Source organism: Emydura macquarii, unplaced genomic scaffold (assembly GCF_026122565.2).
Source record: "Emydura macquarii macquarii isolate MOO-44397 ecotype Brisbane River unplaced genomic scaffold, CSIRO-AGI_Emac_v2 contig_1170, whole genome shotgun sequence".
NCBI lineage: Eukaryota > Metazoa > Chordata > Testudines > Chelidae > Emydura > Emydura macquarii.
In genome coordinates this window covers 492,946-507,564 of record NW_027131307.1, presented here as the reverse complement: position 1 = coordinate 507,564, position 14,619 = coordinate 492,946, and the positions used below count along the sequence as shown (strand labels likewise).

Sequence of the window (14,619 nt, the reverse complement as noted above, 5' to 3'; positions counted from 1 at the left end):
GCTCAATTTTCAGTAGAAGATACAGTCCAATGTATAAACCAAATGGCAGCTCTATATAGATACAACCGCACAATTCACACTTACGGTGATAATGGAACCTTAACAGGCAATTCCAATAACTCTGAAAATTCATTAATATATTTAACTAGTTATTCTATAATTAAATACAAAATTTGCAGCTTTCTTTAAAGGATAGGGAGGATTAAATGTCAGTTTAGAAAGCTTTTCTAAGTAGTGAAAAGGGTGGATGTCAACATTTTACCCATAAGTCAGTTAAAGTTACAGTACTGTGCTGGTTATGCCACAGCTTGAATAAAACCCAATGATCAGTAGTAGCCATTCAGTGTGGCTGATTTATAACAGCCAATCATTTAATTGCCCCATTATAAGTTGCTATTTGAAACTGAATAAAATGTAAATTTCAATTAATGTGAGAAAGAAAAAGGGAGTAAAGAGTTTGGTTATCATTTTGAAGGCACAACTCCCTTTTTAGGTCTGTGGAAATTTTCAGATGAATAGTGGGGTTGTATGACTTGCCCAATATCATACAATAAATTCATGACTAATATGGGAATAGAATCCAGGAATCCAAACTCCCAGTTCTCTTATTTAACCCACTCTCTCTAACATATACAGCTAGAAAACTGTAATTAATTATTAATTTTTAAAGAGATTTGTCTTTCTTAATAGTGCAAAATTTAGGAAGTATCAGGAATACTAGGGTTAGGTGTTAGCTTTGTAAAGTCAAAAATGTATTTTAAACCAGTAACTTAAAGTGTGTGTTTCCTATAGATACCAATAAAACAGCATTTCTTGGGTGCTGGAAGAACTTTGCACCAGAAGAACTTTAAAACTGTGTAGAAAGCACCCACACTTGCAAACCCATTTGCCAATGGTATATATTAAATACAACCATACCTTCATTCTGCTGGGAAAGTCTGGTTTGCAAATCTAAAGAAAAAAAATGTACAGAAAGTTAAATATTATCAAGAATACTAAACACTAGATCTTTAACTGCCCACCCTAAATCTATCTTCATGCAGATACACAAACACAGCCACTCTGTTTCTTTATATTTCTTCAGATAGGAGAATAAAAATAGTTTTGTTACTTCTAATTTATCACATGAAAGGTACTCAAATACTAATGATTGGGAGCACCTATAAATACCTAGATAAATATTCTCCAAAGATGCAGTATTCAATTAATGGATAGGGAGATAAACATGACACTTCTCTCTTTGGTCCACACACTTGCTTTACCGTAATCTGTTCTACTTATCCTCTTGATAAAGAATGCTTTGGACATCAAAGTAGGAGAGAGAGCAGTTTTAACAAGCATTATATACAAATTATTTATGTAGTAATAGTTTTATCTTCATTAGCCAGTATCTTCAATGTAATTTAATAGAGATTATTAAATTCCATTAAAAAATACAAACAAGTTTCAGCTAGTGACCTTTTCTTATAACAGAACTCAATGCTGAACTATTAGTTAAATGCTTTCCAAGTTCAAAATAGTTTGCAAATATATCTAAATGAGACTCAAGGTGTAGTTATTCCAGTTTTACAAATGGGGGAAATGAGGCAGAGAGAACATGATTTTCTAAGCATCACTAAGGAAGCCAATATCACGGTCAGGATTAAATTTGATGTTTAATGCATGCTTCTTCAAATTAGCAGGAACAGAAAACTTTGGACTGCAAGTGATGTAAATGTAACTTCAACTTTTTCCTCATGCCCAGATCTTCCGTTAATTCACACAAACTAGCGTAGGGAATGGTCATGCTTTGAGACACCAATATCTAGTCCAGTATCTAATCTTCAAGAAAGGTGAGAACAGACGTTTTAGAGGAGGATGCCTGAAAAATCTCAGTAGATAGTTTTGTTTCTAGACTAGTTAGTCAGACACTTCACTATCTCCTCATGAGACAGTTTTTTGTACACCTCTAATTTTTATATCCAGTGTCTGAAACTGGCCTAGTTCCAAAAGGTGTTTGGGAATAGGTGACCAGAACTGAATTCAGTATTCCAGGTAAAGGATTCATGACTGCTATTTTCTGAATTAATTAGCTCTTCCAACCTATAATCAGCCATAGTACACACATTTCCTCTAAAGTCTGGCTCATCTATACAGATATTCGCTACAGGCCCATGTACTGATTAATATTATTTGTACATAAAAATAAGACTGGAGTTAGGCTGTAAGAGTGTCATTTTGAGGGTGTGTGTTCTGTAGCTGGTTTTATGTTGAAAGTGAAAAGATTTGAAGACATGCAGCATCTGAGCGCATAGTTATGATACTTGTGTGAATGAAGGTTGGTTTACCTGGAGTTGTAGCAATTTCATTCATAGGAAATGCAATGAAACAACCTTAATTTCTTTTTTTAAGTAAAAAAATAAACGAAAGACTTTCCAGGTTTCTAAATATAGATCAGTGAAAATATTTACATGACACCTATAAGGATCCATCTGTATTATTCTTCCCATGCCCTTGGCAGAGACCTAGTGTCCACTGCACCATCCCACTCCTTTTGTTATCCCTCACACAGCTTCTCATTGCACAGCCACTGCCTCACCATGTCCCCCGGATCACAAGCCAGTCAGTCACTTGCCCAAAAGCCCCAATGAAAATTAGGTCCTCATTGGTGCTGGAAGCTGTACACTTGGGAGACCATCTAAAGGACACAGACAAAGGGTTGAGGATCGAGTATTTTGCATGTAAGTGAACCTGGTAGTTTTGTTGGGTTTTTTTACTTTTTAATATAACTATTTTAATAGTGACAGGTTGGGTGGGGAAATAGTTGGAATGGACCAAGAGTAAGGGACAGTCACAGTTCCTCATCTGCTTAGCCATGTCCGCAGGCAGGGTTTTGTTGGTATCACAGCCAAAGTGAGTCTTGAGGAGGAGAGATTTGAAGGGCAATGTGGTAGTAACCGTACCAGTTTTATCTGAGAGTCTTCCCCATGTACGAGATGTTTGAGAAAACCATTGAGATGTTTCTGAGGGAGAAATTCATTGGGTGGCAAAGGCAGAAATGCAGATGAAGTAAAGGCAGATTGCAGTAAGTTATCAGATCAGTTAGGTAGCGCAAGGCTAAGCTGTGAAGAGTCTTAAGAAAGGGGAAGACAGTGGAGGGTCCTGAAGAGGGCTCATGTGGCCACAGCAACAAGTCAGAAAGATGACCTCAGCAATGTTTTGCATGGATTTTGGAGGGCAAGGTTGTAGTAGTCAATGCCAGACAAGAAGAGACTGCAAATGTCAAGACATAAGACAGAAGCACATGGTTGAGAGATTTATATGCATGAATGGAGAGGAAAGGCAGAATTTTTGAAATGTAAGACAGAAGAAACTAGATTTAGTCATGGTTTGCACATGCAAATCTAGAGGTCAAAGTCAAAGATATCCAGGTTACAGACTTTAACAGCTGGTACGATGGTAGGATTGTACACGGTGAGAGATCAATAGCTCACTTTTGGACTTGCAGGGTTTAAAGTCAACAACTTGACCTCTCCTGTTCATGGATGTCAAAGCATGACTATGGTAGTTCCACATTAAATAGGATATTACTGATCTGTGCCTAACCAAAGCACAAAAATAAGTTGTTTCTCCATTCCTCTCAGGAATTTTGTAGCAGAGAGAAACAATGAGGTTTCAGATTGCTAATAAACTATCTATTAATACATTGTACAGGTTAGTAAGTTTGCTTGTAAAATTGCAGAGTTCAGTAATTCACCATGACTGGGAGGCCTGCTGTGAACTACTACAGTTCTAATGTTAAATCACAAGATGTAAAATACTTCCACATATCTTGAAACTGTAACATGCTAAAAATAAACTTGCAAAAATAAATGGCAAAAAATTCAAAATTCTTACCTGCTACAGCACCAAATGCTAAAGATCCACTCATCTGCAGAGCCTGTTGTGCAGCTGGGGGAATCTGCAAACCAGTACCTGCGACAGAAAGTACTAGTCTGAGTTCTTCACTTGGTAAGTGGTAAGAACCATTACTGACCTTCATAACTATTGTTCTTAGAGATGTGTTGCTCATACCCATTCCCAGTTAGATGTGTGCGCACCACATGCACTGGTGCCAGAAATTTTTCCCTCAGTAGTATCTGTAGGGATGGCTCTGGTGCTCCCTGGAGCCATATGCACATGCACAAATATATAGAGTGCCATCAGCCTCCCCTCCCCACAGTTCCTTCTTGCCAAAACGCCGACAGAGGAGAAAGGTTGGTGGATTGTGGAATGGATATGAGCAACATCTCGAAGAACAACAGTTGAAGAAAGAAAGGTTACTGACTTCCCTGAGTGCTTGCTCATGTCCATTCCCAGTTAAGTGACTTCCTAGCCTCTGGAGGTAGGCCAGGAGTTTAAGGACATGCAGTCTGCCTACTGCTCTGCCAAAGCCCATGTTGTCACAGGCTTGCTGAGTGATGGTGTAATGGGCTCTGAAGGTATGAACTGATGACTAAGTTGCTGTTCTACAGATATCTTGTATAGGAATCTGATTCAGAAATGCTGCCAATGATACTTGGGCTCTAGTAGAAGGAGCAGTCAATGGAGCCAATGGCGTGATCTTTGCCTGCTCACAGCATGCTCAGATGCAGGCGGTGAATCAGGAGGAGATCCTTTGGGAAGATACTGGCAGGCCTTTCATCCGATCTGCAATTGCAATGAACAATTGTGTGGCTCTGCAAAAAGCCTATCCAAGTAAAAAGCCAGAGCTTGTCTGACGTCAAGCATGTGAAGACGCCTTTCCTCCAATTTGTGGGGCTTGGGAGAGAAGACTGGCAGGAATATAGTCTGACTGATATGAAATTGTGAAACCACCTTTAGCAGAAAAGCAGGGTGAGGACGCAACTGGACCTTGTCCTTGAAAAGCATTGTGTACAGAGGTTTGGAAGTCAGAGCTCTGATCTCTGAAACCCTCTTCGCTGAAGTGACGGCCACTAAGAAAGTGACTTTCCATGACAGGTAAAGGAGAGAGCAGGATTCTGGGGGGTCCAGTGAGCCTAGATAAAACCAGGCTGAAGTCCCACGGAAAAATTGGGTCTCATCAGTGGAAAGACTCTCTACAGGCCCTTTAAGGAACCTGGCTGACATCTCATCTGAAAATACCAATCTGCCTTGTATACAAGGGTGAAATGCCGATATGGCTACCAGGTGTGGCTTAATTGACTGCACCAGGCCTTGCTCAGCAGGTGAAGCACCTCCACTTAGCCAGGTAAGATGCTCTGGTGAAGGACTTTCTGTTCTCTAGCAGGATTTGTTGGATCTGAGTAGAGCTAGCTTGTTTCTCCACTTCACCATGGAGCAGCCACGCTGTCAGGTGGAGGAATGCTATATTCAAGGTGCAGCAGCCATCCTTGGTCCTGTGAGATTAGGCTCAGTTGGTCTGGGACAGCCCACAGGGGGACACCAACAAATCCAAGAGCATCCCAAATCAACACTGGCACAGCCACGCCAGGACTATCAAGATGATTCGAGCCCTGTCCCTCTTGATTTTTATGGGAAACTTGTGGATGAGAGGAATCAGAGGAAAGTCGTACATCAAGGCACCCACCCATAGTAGAAGGAAGGCATCGGACAGCGAGCCCTCGTCGAGTACCTGTATTGAACAGAAAACAAGGTTACTTACCAGTAACTATTGTTCTTCGAGATGTGTTGCTCATATCCATTCCAATTTAGGTGTGTGCGTGCCCCGTGCACAGATTCCCAGAACCTTTTTCCCTTAACCTACCCGCAGGGCCAGCTTAGTCACCCGACTCCGACAGTGGGGACGGGGGTGGGTTTGGAATGGATATGAGCAACACATCTCGAAGAACAGTTACTGGTAAGTAACCTTGTTTTCTCTCTTCGAGTGATTGCTCATATGCATTCCAATTTAGGTGATTGAGTAGCCATACCCATGGAGGCGGGTAGGAGTCTCTGACAAGCAGCTCTACTCAGTAGGGCTCTGCCAACCGCTGCGTCGTCTCTCGCCTGTTGAACAATGGCATAATGGGTCGTGAAAGTGTGAACTGACGACCAGGTGGCTGCCCTGCAGATGTCCTGCAGTGGCATGTTCTCCAGGAAGGCTGTCGATGAGGCCTGAGCCCTGGTCGAATGTGCCGTCACCGTTCCTGGCAAAGGCACTTTCGCCTGCTCATAACACGCCTTAATGCATGACGTGATCCAAGAAGAGATCCGCTGGGTGGAGACGGTAAGAGCCCTTCATCCTGTCTGCCACTGCTACGAATAGCTGTGACGATTTACGGAAGGGTCTGGTCCTCTCCATGTAGTGTGCCAGGGCCCGCCTGACATCCAGCGAATGCCATCTCCATTCCTCTTCCAAACCGTGGGGTTTTGGGAAAAACACAGGGAGGAAAATATCTTAGTTACAGTGGAATTGGGACACCACCTTGGGAAGGAATGCCAGGTGGGGCCTCAACCTGACCTTATCCTTGTAAAAGACCGTATGGGGGGCTCCGAAGTTAAGGCTCTTATCTCAGAGACCCTCCTGGCCGAAGTGATGGCCACCAGGAACGCTACCTTCCAAGAGAGGAGTAGCAGGGAGCATGTAGCCATGGGTTCAAAGGGGGGTCCTGTCAACATGGCGAGGACCAGGTTTAAATCCCGGGGGGGATTGGATCTCGAACCTGAGGAAACACCCTCTCCACCCTTCATAAATCTAACCGACATGGGGTGGGAGAACAGCGACCGCCCTTGCAGTGGCTGGTGAAAAGCCGAAATAGCCGCCAAATGTACCTTCAGGGATGCCAAGGCTAGGCCCTGGGTCTTAAGGTGTAGAAGGTACTTCAGAATCACCTGTATAGGTGAGCAGGTTGGTGTGATACCCCTGGCTTCTGCCCAACCCATAAAGCGCCTCCACTTAGCTCGGTATGTAACCTGTGTGGAGGGTTTTCTGCTACCAAGCAGAATCTGTTGGACCTGTAAAGAACAGGCCCTTTCACTCTCCATCAACCAGAGAGAGTCTCCAGGCTGTTAGATGGAGGGAATCCAGGTCCGGGTGCAGAAGACACCCCTGGTCCTGGGAGAGCAGGTTGTATCGCCTGGGGAGTGTAATCGGTGTGGCGATAGATAGGTGGAGCAGTGTACTGTACCAGTACTGTCTCGGCCATGCTGGGGCAATCAGTATGACATTCGCTTTGTCCCTCTTGATCTTGAGAAGGACCTGAGGGAGGAGCGGAATGGGGGGAAATGCATACATCAGGGCCCCTCCCCATTCCACTAGGAACGCGTCGGACAGGGAGCCCGGCTCGCGACCTCGAAGCGAGCAGTATGTGGGGCACTTCCTGTTCCAAGACGACGCGAACAGGTCCAGTTGGGGAACTCCCCACTCTCGGAAGATTAAAGCTGCCACCTCCTGGTGCAGCGACCACTAGTGTTTGGGTGAGAACGACCGACTGAGGCGGTCCGCCTCGTCGTTCCTGTTCCCCGGGAGGTGATAGGCAAACAAACGAAAGTCGTGCCTCACTGCGAACTCCCAGAGACGCGTGGCTTCCTGGCACAGGGCCGAGGAACGCGCTCCCCCCTGCCTGTTCATATAGAACATGGCTGCTGTATTGTCCGTGAGGACCCGAACTGCCCTGCCCTTCAGGAATCTGAGGAAGATTCTGCAGGCTAAACGGACCGCCCTGAGCTCGCGGACGTTGATGTGTAGGGCTCTCTCCATTGGTGACCATAACCTTTGGGTGCCCAGATTGCCACTGATGTGGGCTCCCCATCCCACATCCGAGGCATCCGTGATAAGGGTTACGGACGGAGCCAGATCTTTGAACGGACTCCTTTGAGCACCTCCCTTGGGTTCATCCACCAACGGAGGGAGGACAGCACCTGTGGGGGAATCGTGACCACCTTGGTCAGTACATGTGTAGAGGGAACATAAACCGAAGCTAACCAGACCTGCAAGGGTCTTAGCTTGAGGCGAGCTAGCCTTACCACGTAGGTGGAAGCTGCCATATGTCCCAACAGCTGTAGGCAGCGCCTAGCTGTCGTCATGCGGGACCTATGCAGCTCTGCGATAATGGAACCCATTGCCTCGAAACGCGGTCGTGGCAGGAAGGCTCTGGCCTGAACAGCATCCAGAGTAGCCCAATAAAGTCAATGCGCTGCACCGGGGTAAGTGTGGACTTTTGTTCATTGATGAGAAACCCCAGTCTGGTGCATGTGGTGCAGACCAACTCCAGGCTGTTTTGCACGCGAGACCTGGATCTGCCCTTAATGAGCCAGTCATCCAGGTAGGGAAATATCCGAACCCCCCTACGGCGTAAGTAGGCCGCCACTACAGCCACACACTTTGTGAAAACTCTCAAGGCTGAAGACAGGCCAAATGGGAGGGCCGCAAATTGATAGTGACCTCCTTCTATCGTGAATCTCAAGAATCTCCTATGCCCTGGCAAAATGGAGATGTGAAAATAGGCATCCTTTAAATCAAGGGCCGCGTACCAATCCCCTGGGTCTAATGCCGGAATTATGGAGGCTAGGGAAACCACACGGAACTTGATACGTCTGATATATCTATTCAGACGGCGGAGGTCCAGGATCGGTCTTAGGCCGCCCTTGGCCTTGGGGATCAGGAAGTATCTGGAATAAAATCCCTTTCCCTTTTTCCTCCCCGGGACCTCCTCAATCGCACCAAGGCTCAGGAGCGAATGGACTTCCTGAATGAGTAGTTGCTTATGCACGGGGTCCCTGATAGGGGATAAAATGGGAGGTGAGTCCGGGGGAAAAGACATAAGCTGAAGGGCGTAACCCTTGAGGACCACCCCAAGGACCCAACGGTCCGTAGTAATCGATTCCCAAGCCTGATAGTAAGGCCGAAGTCTATTTTCAAAGGGTGGGTCAAGCTCCCGGGGAAAAGGAAGAGCACCACTCTCATAGTCGCTGTCAAAAGCGTTTATTACCGTTGCCACTCCTGGTTTTTGCGCCAGGCTGCGCCTGCGCCGAAGAGCCCTGCCGACCACGGCGGTTAAGGCCTCTGAAGCGCTCCCGCCCTCGTCTCTGCTGAGCGACCTTGGGGGCTTGTCTTGGCGGGGGAGGTGGCTGCCTTTGTGGCTGGGGGTGAGACTGACGTCTCGACGCCTGAGAGGTGTATAACCCTAAGGACCTCAGGGTAACCCTCGAATCTTTAAGGGCATGTAATTTTTCATCCGTCCTCTCTGAGAAGAGGGCGGAACCTTCAAAGGGGAGGTCCTGGATGGCTTGCTGGACCTCTACTGACAACCCTGATGCCTGCAGCCAGGAACATCGGCGCATTACTATGGCAGAGGTCATTGCCCTGCCTGCGGTATCTGCCGCATCACTGGCGGATTGCAGAGCTGCTTGGGCCACTGCCTCACCCTCCTGTGCCAGGGTGGCCAGGTCTGCAGCTTGATCAGCAGGAAGCGCTGAGATCAGACGCTGCATTGATACCCACAGGTTCTGATTATATTTTCCCAAGAGGGCCTGATGGTTCGCCACTCTTAGTTGTAAAGCGGCCGTGGAATAAACCTTGCGGCCGAAGAGATCTAACTTTTTCCCCTCCTTATCTTTGGGGGTACTTCCTTGACCTCCCTGGCGATCTCTTTGGTTTGCCGCATCCACAACTATAGTCCCCGGGAGGGGATGATTGTACAGGAACTCGAAGTTTTCCTTTGGCACATAGTACTTCCTTTCTGTTCCCTTCGATGTTGGGGGAACAGAGGAAGGCATTTGCCAAAGGGCCTTCACAATTTTCATTACCCTCTCATGGACTGGAAGGGCCACTCGAGAGGGGCCTGAGGACCCCGAAGGGCCAAAGAGGGGGTCATCCTCCTCTGACATCTCCTTAAGCAGTAGCCCCAAATTGGAGGCTACCCGCTTAAGGAGGGCTTGGTGCGTCCGGAAATTGAAAAGGGGCGCCTTATGGTCCCTGGACATCCCTTCATCCGGGGATGAAGAGGAGGACGGGGGGACAGGCCCTGTGGAGGGACCTTCCTCCGGGTCTGACTCCCTATCAGAAGGGAATTGTGGAGGCAGCTGTGTCAGGAGAGGTGGGGGCTGTACCACCCCAGAGTGGAGCAACTCAGCAACCTGACCAGGCTGAGCGGTCCAAGGTCCCCAATATGGCCACTGCCACGGCCCTTGCGGCCACCCTGACATAGGTGGCTGCTGGGTGTCCACATATTGTCTCTTTTGGCTTGAGCCGCCAGACCGTCTCTTGCGACTTTTCGGCGGGGAACGGCTCTGGGACGAGGAGTAGGACTGGTGCTGACGCCTACGGTGTCTCCTTGAGGAGGATCGGCTGGAGGAACTGGTGGACCTCCTGCGTCTGCGTCCCGACCGTTTGCAGCGGCGCTTCCCACTACGGGACCGGGAGTGACGGCTCCTTCGGCTGCATGCTGTCGAAGCGGAATGGGAATGCACTGGTTTTCCAGTGCCGAAGTCAGCGGTGCCATCGGTGACGCATATGTCAATGGCGGAGCCGCATACATCGGTGCCGGCGGATACATCGGTGCCGGCGGTACCTCACCCCCCGGTGCCGGTAGCCCTGGAGGTACCGTGGACTGGCCCATTAAGGTGGACCACGCCAGGGAGACGCGTGACGCCGCTGACAGGACCAGCATCATAATCGGTCCTGACATCATCTGTGCCGCAGTCGGTGCCGGATGAGACGGTGCCGCTGCTGCCGGAGCTGAAGGGGCCTCGGGGTCGACATTACTCGGTGCCGCCTGGGTGTTGCTTGGAGAGCGATGCCACGACCTCCCCCGCACCGGAGAGCTCGAGCCCGAGCTGTGGGTGGTGTCAGAGTCGGCGCTGACACTTCTGCGCCGGCTCTTGGTGCCTCCTGACCGCCCCCGGTGCCGCGGTGCCGAGGCGCTCGACGACTTGGAGTCGGAGCTTGGAGGGGACGCACTCTCCACCCTCCGTGGCCGTCTGGGTGAGGATGGGGAGCGAGGTTTCCTCCACCCACCAGGGCTACCCAGCGCGGGTTTGCCCCAAGACGCTAGTCCTGCGCCCCTCGGCCGAGACAGAGGCGTAGGCAAGGCTAAGAGGGCCTTTGCCGCAACGAACGCCTCCGGCGTCGACGGCCCTTGCAAGGGCACTCCCCCACTTCCAGGAGTCGGGGGAGGCTCCCTGCGAGGAGACACCGGTGCCGGAGGAACCTCCACGGCACGTGGCTGGGGTGTCTCCTGAGCTTCTCCCTGCTTCGTTGGTCGCAGGGAGGAGTCCATGGAGGCGGTGCCGGACCACTTTGATTTCTTCGGCACCGAAGGCGTGCTCTGCACCGAGCATCCGCTCAGTGCCGGAGGGTCACTCATCGCAAATTGCTTGGAGCAGATGGAACAGCTCTTGAAACCAGCCGAGCCCGGCATGGTTCTTTAACGAAGAACCCCTAAGGGCAATTGACAGTGTTGAACTGCCGACGATCAACTGAATTTGAACAACAACGAACTAACTAAGAACTAGTAGCTTGAACTAAAGTAATTAGGCTAAGGACTGCTGCTTGCAATGGCAAGGGCAGAAGTTCCAGCAACCGTCAGAGGCGGAAAGAAGGAACTAGGGGCCAGTGGGGCCAGCAGCGCCCTTTATACCGCGACATGAGCGCGGCACTCCAGGGGGCGCCTGAGCTGGCCCTGCGGGCAGGCTAAGGGAAAAAGGTTCCGGGAATCTGTGCACAGGGCGCGCACACACCTAAATTGGAATGCATATGAGCAATCACTCGAAGAGAGAATTGATGACACTTCCTGTTCCCTCTGGAAGCAAAGAGGTCCAGTTGGGGAGTTCCCCACCTCTGGAAGATGGACCTTACAACCTGCAGGTTTCATGACTATTTGTGGCAAGCCTAGAAGGACCGGCTTAGGCGATCTGCTAGCATGTTCTTGACCCCTGGGAGGCGAACCGCTTTTAGGTGGATAGCATGAGCAATGCAGAAGTCCCAAAGATGAATGGCCTCTTGGCACACAGCCGGGGAGCGTGATCCTCCTTGTCTGCTGATGTAAAACATTGAGGCCGTATTGTCTGTCAGTATCTGCATTATCCTGCCACACAGGTGAGGGAGAAATACCTCGCAGGCCAGCTGAACTGCCGAGCTCTCTCCTCTCTGGACTGTAGACCTTGGATCCTGAGGGTACCGAGATGGGCCCCCAACACCCCAACCCTATGTCCAAAGCATCCAATACTAGAGATAGCATTGGCTGTGGCACCACGAACAGGATCCCTTGTGATACAGGACATAGTTTTGACCACCAGCTCAGAGAGATAAGTACCGACGGGAACGTGTCCAATTGGTGTCTGGGGAGTAAACTGACGCCAGCCACATCTGCAGAGGTCTGAGACGCAACCTCATGTACTGTATTACATATGTGCAGGCTACCATGTGCCCCAACAGATTGAGGCACACTCTCACTGCGATAAGGGATGAGCTGTGACCTTGTTTACAAGCGCTGATATGTCCAAAGACCTGGCCTTGGGCAGGAGCGCCCTGGCTTGGACTGAGTTGAAGACCACCCTTATGAACTCTATTTTCTGTTGACTTTTGCTTGTTTATTAATAAGCCCGGCACTTGGCAGGTGGCCTGAACGATGACGATGCTGTGCCAGACTTGAGCCACTGACCCTTGATGAACCAGTCATCTAGGTAGGGGAGGACCTGTATTCCCCATCGCCTGAGGTAAGCTGCAACTACTGCCATGCATTTCATGAATATGTGTGGTGCTATCAACAGGCCAAAGAAGTATTATGAACTGGTAGTGCTGCTCCCCAGCTACAAATCACATGAACCTTCTGTGGCCCCAAAAAATGAAGATTCAGAAATACGCGTCCTTTAAGTCGAGGGTGGCGTACCAGTCACTCAGATCCAGGGAGGGAATGGAGGCCAGGAAGACCCTGTAGAACTTCAACTTCTTGAGGTACTTGTGAAGCTGTGCAGGTCCACGTTAGGCTGTAGACTTCCCTTGGACTTTGGGAGAAGACAGTAACAGGAGTAGAACGCTCTCCCTTTCTGCTCTCAGGGAACTTCCTCTAAAGCGTCCACCCACAGGAGGGCTTGCACCTCCTGGATGAGGAATTGCTCATGACAGAGGTCCCTGAAGAGGGACAGGGCGGGGAGTGGGAAGGCAAAAGGGATATGAACTGAAGGGTGTATCTGACATGCACTGTGTTCAGCACCACTGGTCTTATGTTGTAGCAGACCAGGGCGCTTGGAGGGAGGCCCTGGCTACAGTCTTCCCCTCCTCCAGTATAGCCTCAAATTCCTGTCTTGAGTCCCGGGGCAGGAAGTCCGTGAACTTGGTCATAAAATGCCAGATATTAAAATCTTATCTCCCCAGCAGGGCTTGCTGCCTGAATAAACTTTTCTTCTGAAAAGTTCTAATTTCTTCGGGGTTGAGCCCACCTGCCCCTTTTGTTGGCCGCTGTTACCACCAGACAGGGGAGAAGTGGGTACTCAGATATTCAAACCCTTTCGTGGGTACATAACATTTTCTTTCTGCCTGCTTGGATGAAGACAGCAGCGAGGCTGAGGTCTGCCACAGGGCTTGGCTACCTTTACCGCTCCATCATTAACAGGGAGGGCCACTTAGGATGGGGTCACTGCTGACAGTATATCAAAAAGTTCATCTACAGGTTCTTTTAGTTCTTCTGCCTTTAGGCCCAGGTTTGAGGATACCTGTTTTAGCAGCTCCTATTGGGCTCTGAAATCTTCCTGCAGGACCACAGTGGAGGGCCCTGAAATAGCCTCATCTGGCAAGGATGACGATACTGGCAAGGGTGGAGATGTGGGCTCATCCTCCCTAGCTGGGGTAGCCCCTTCTGGATCTACAGTAGAGGCTTTTGCCTCATGGTCTCACTCTACATCTAGGTTGGGAGCTGGTCAAGTGACCGCTGATGACCATCTCTCCAAGGTCCCAGAAAATGACTGAACCTGCGATCCTGGGGCAGGGGGGGGAACAGGTTCCAGAAATATCATGGCACAGGCCACTATCCTTGTGGTCAGGATCCCACTGGAGGACCTATGGGGAAGCCTGAGGTTGTGGATGTATAAGTCTGAGACCCAGACAGAGTCCTTCCCTTCTGAGTCCAAGAAACTCTCTCTCGGGGATCATGGCGGTGCCAATAGGGACTGCTCTTCCCCACAGTGCTGGGAGCTGCTGCACACCAGTGCCAGGAGCCTGGGTGTCACAAGCTCAGAGATTGGCTCCTGTCCTTAGGCTTCCTATATGGGGAAGATGGGGACCGGTGTCGGGGCTCTGGAGACCGATGTGGGTCTGGAGACCAGCTCCGGAAGCAATATTGATTCATGCGAGGCCAGGGATCGGCAACCTGATGACAGACCACTGCGCGGGCCTCATCGCGAGTTTTCCCCTGGATGGCCCTGAAGACTGAGACATCAGTCCGGGATCTCTGAGCCTCTCCTCCAGGGGTGCAGGGATCATTAGGAAGTCCCTAACTGCCTGGAATGCCTCTGAAGTGGTTAGCAACAAGGTGTCCGGGGCCCTTGCTGCTCCCAGGAGTCAGCGGCAGGTCTGGAGTCGGCTTAGGATCCTGAGATGTGAAGCGACTGACCGCCCAAGGCCCGACGTAGATGAGAAGCCCGATGTGGCTCTCACCTGATCTCCTGTGTTCTGAGAGTCCCTCCTCGGAACCAGCAAGC

The 14,619-nt window shown here is 49.6% G+C and overlaps 1 protein-coding gene across 7 annotated transcripts in view; it reads right to left on the bottom strand.

The window, feature by feature from the left end:
* RBM39 (RNA binding motif protein 39) overlaps nucleotides 1-14,619 on the bottom strand; it is a 55,203-nt gene that overhangs the window by 7,679 nt on the left and 32,905 nt on the right. For all 7 annotated transcript variants that reach the window (XM_067546854.1, XM_067546849.1, XM_067546850.1 and 4 more), the window contains 2 exons: nucleotides 3,877-3,954; nucleotides 919-951 (listed from right to left, as the gene is read on the bottom strand). In XM_067546854.1, the coding sequence (XP_067402955.1) occupies nucleotides 919-951; nucleotides 3,877-3,954 (111 nt within the window). The remainder of the gene's footprint in view (nucleotides 1-918; nucleotides 952-3,876; nucleotides 3,955-14,619) is intronic.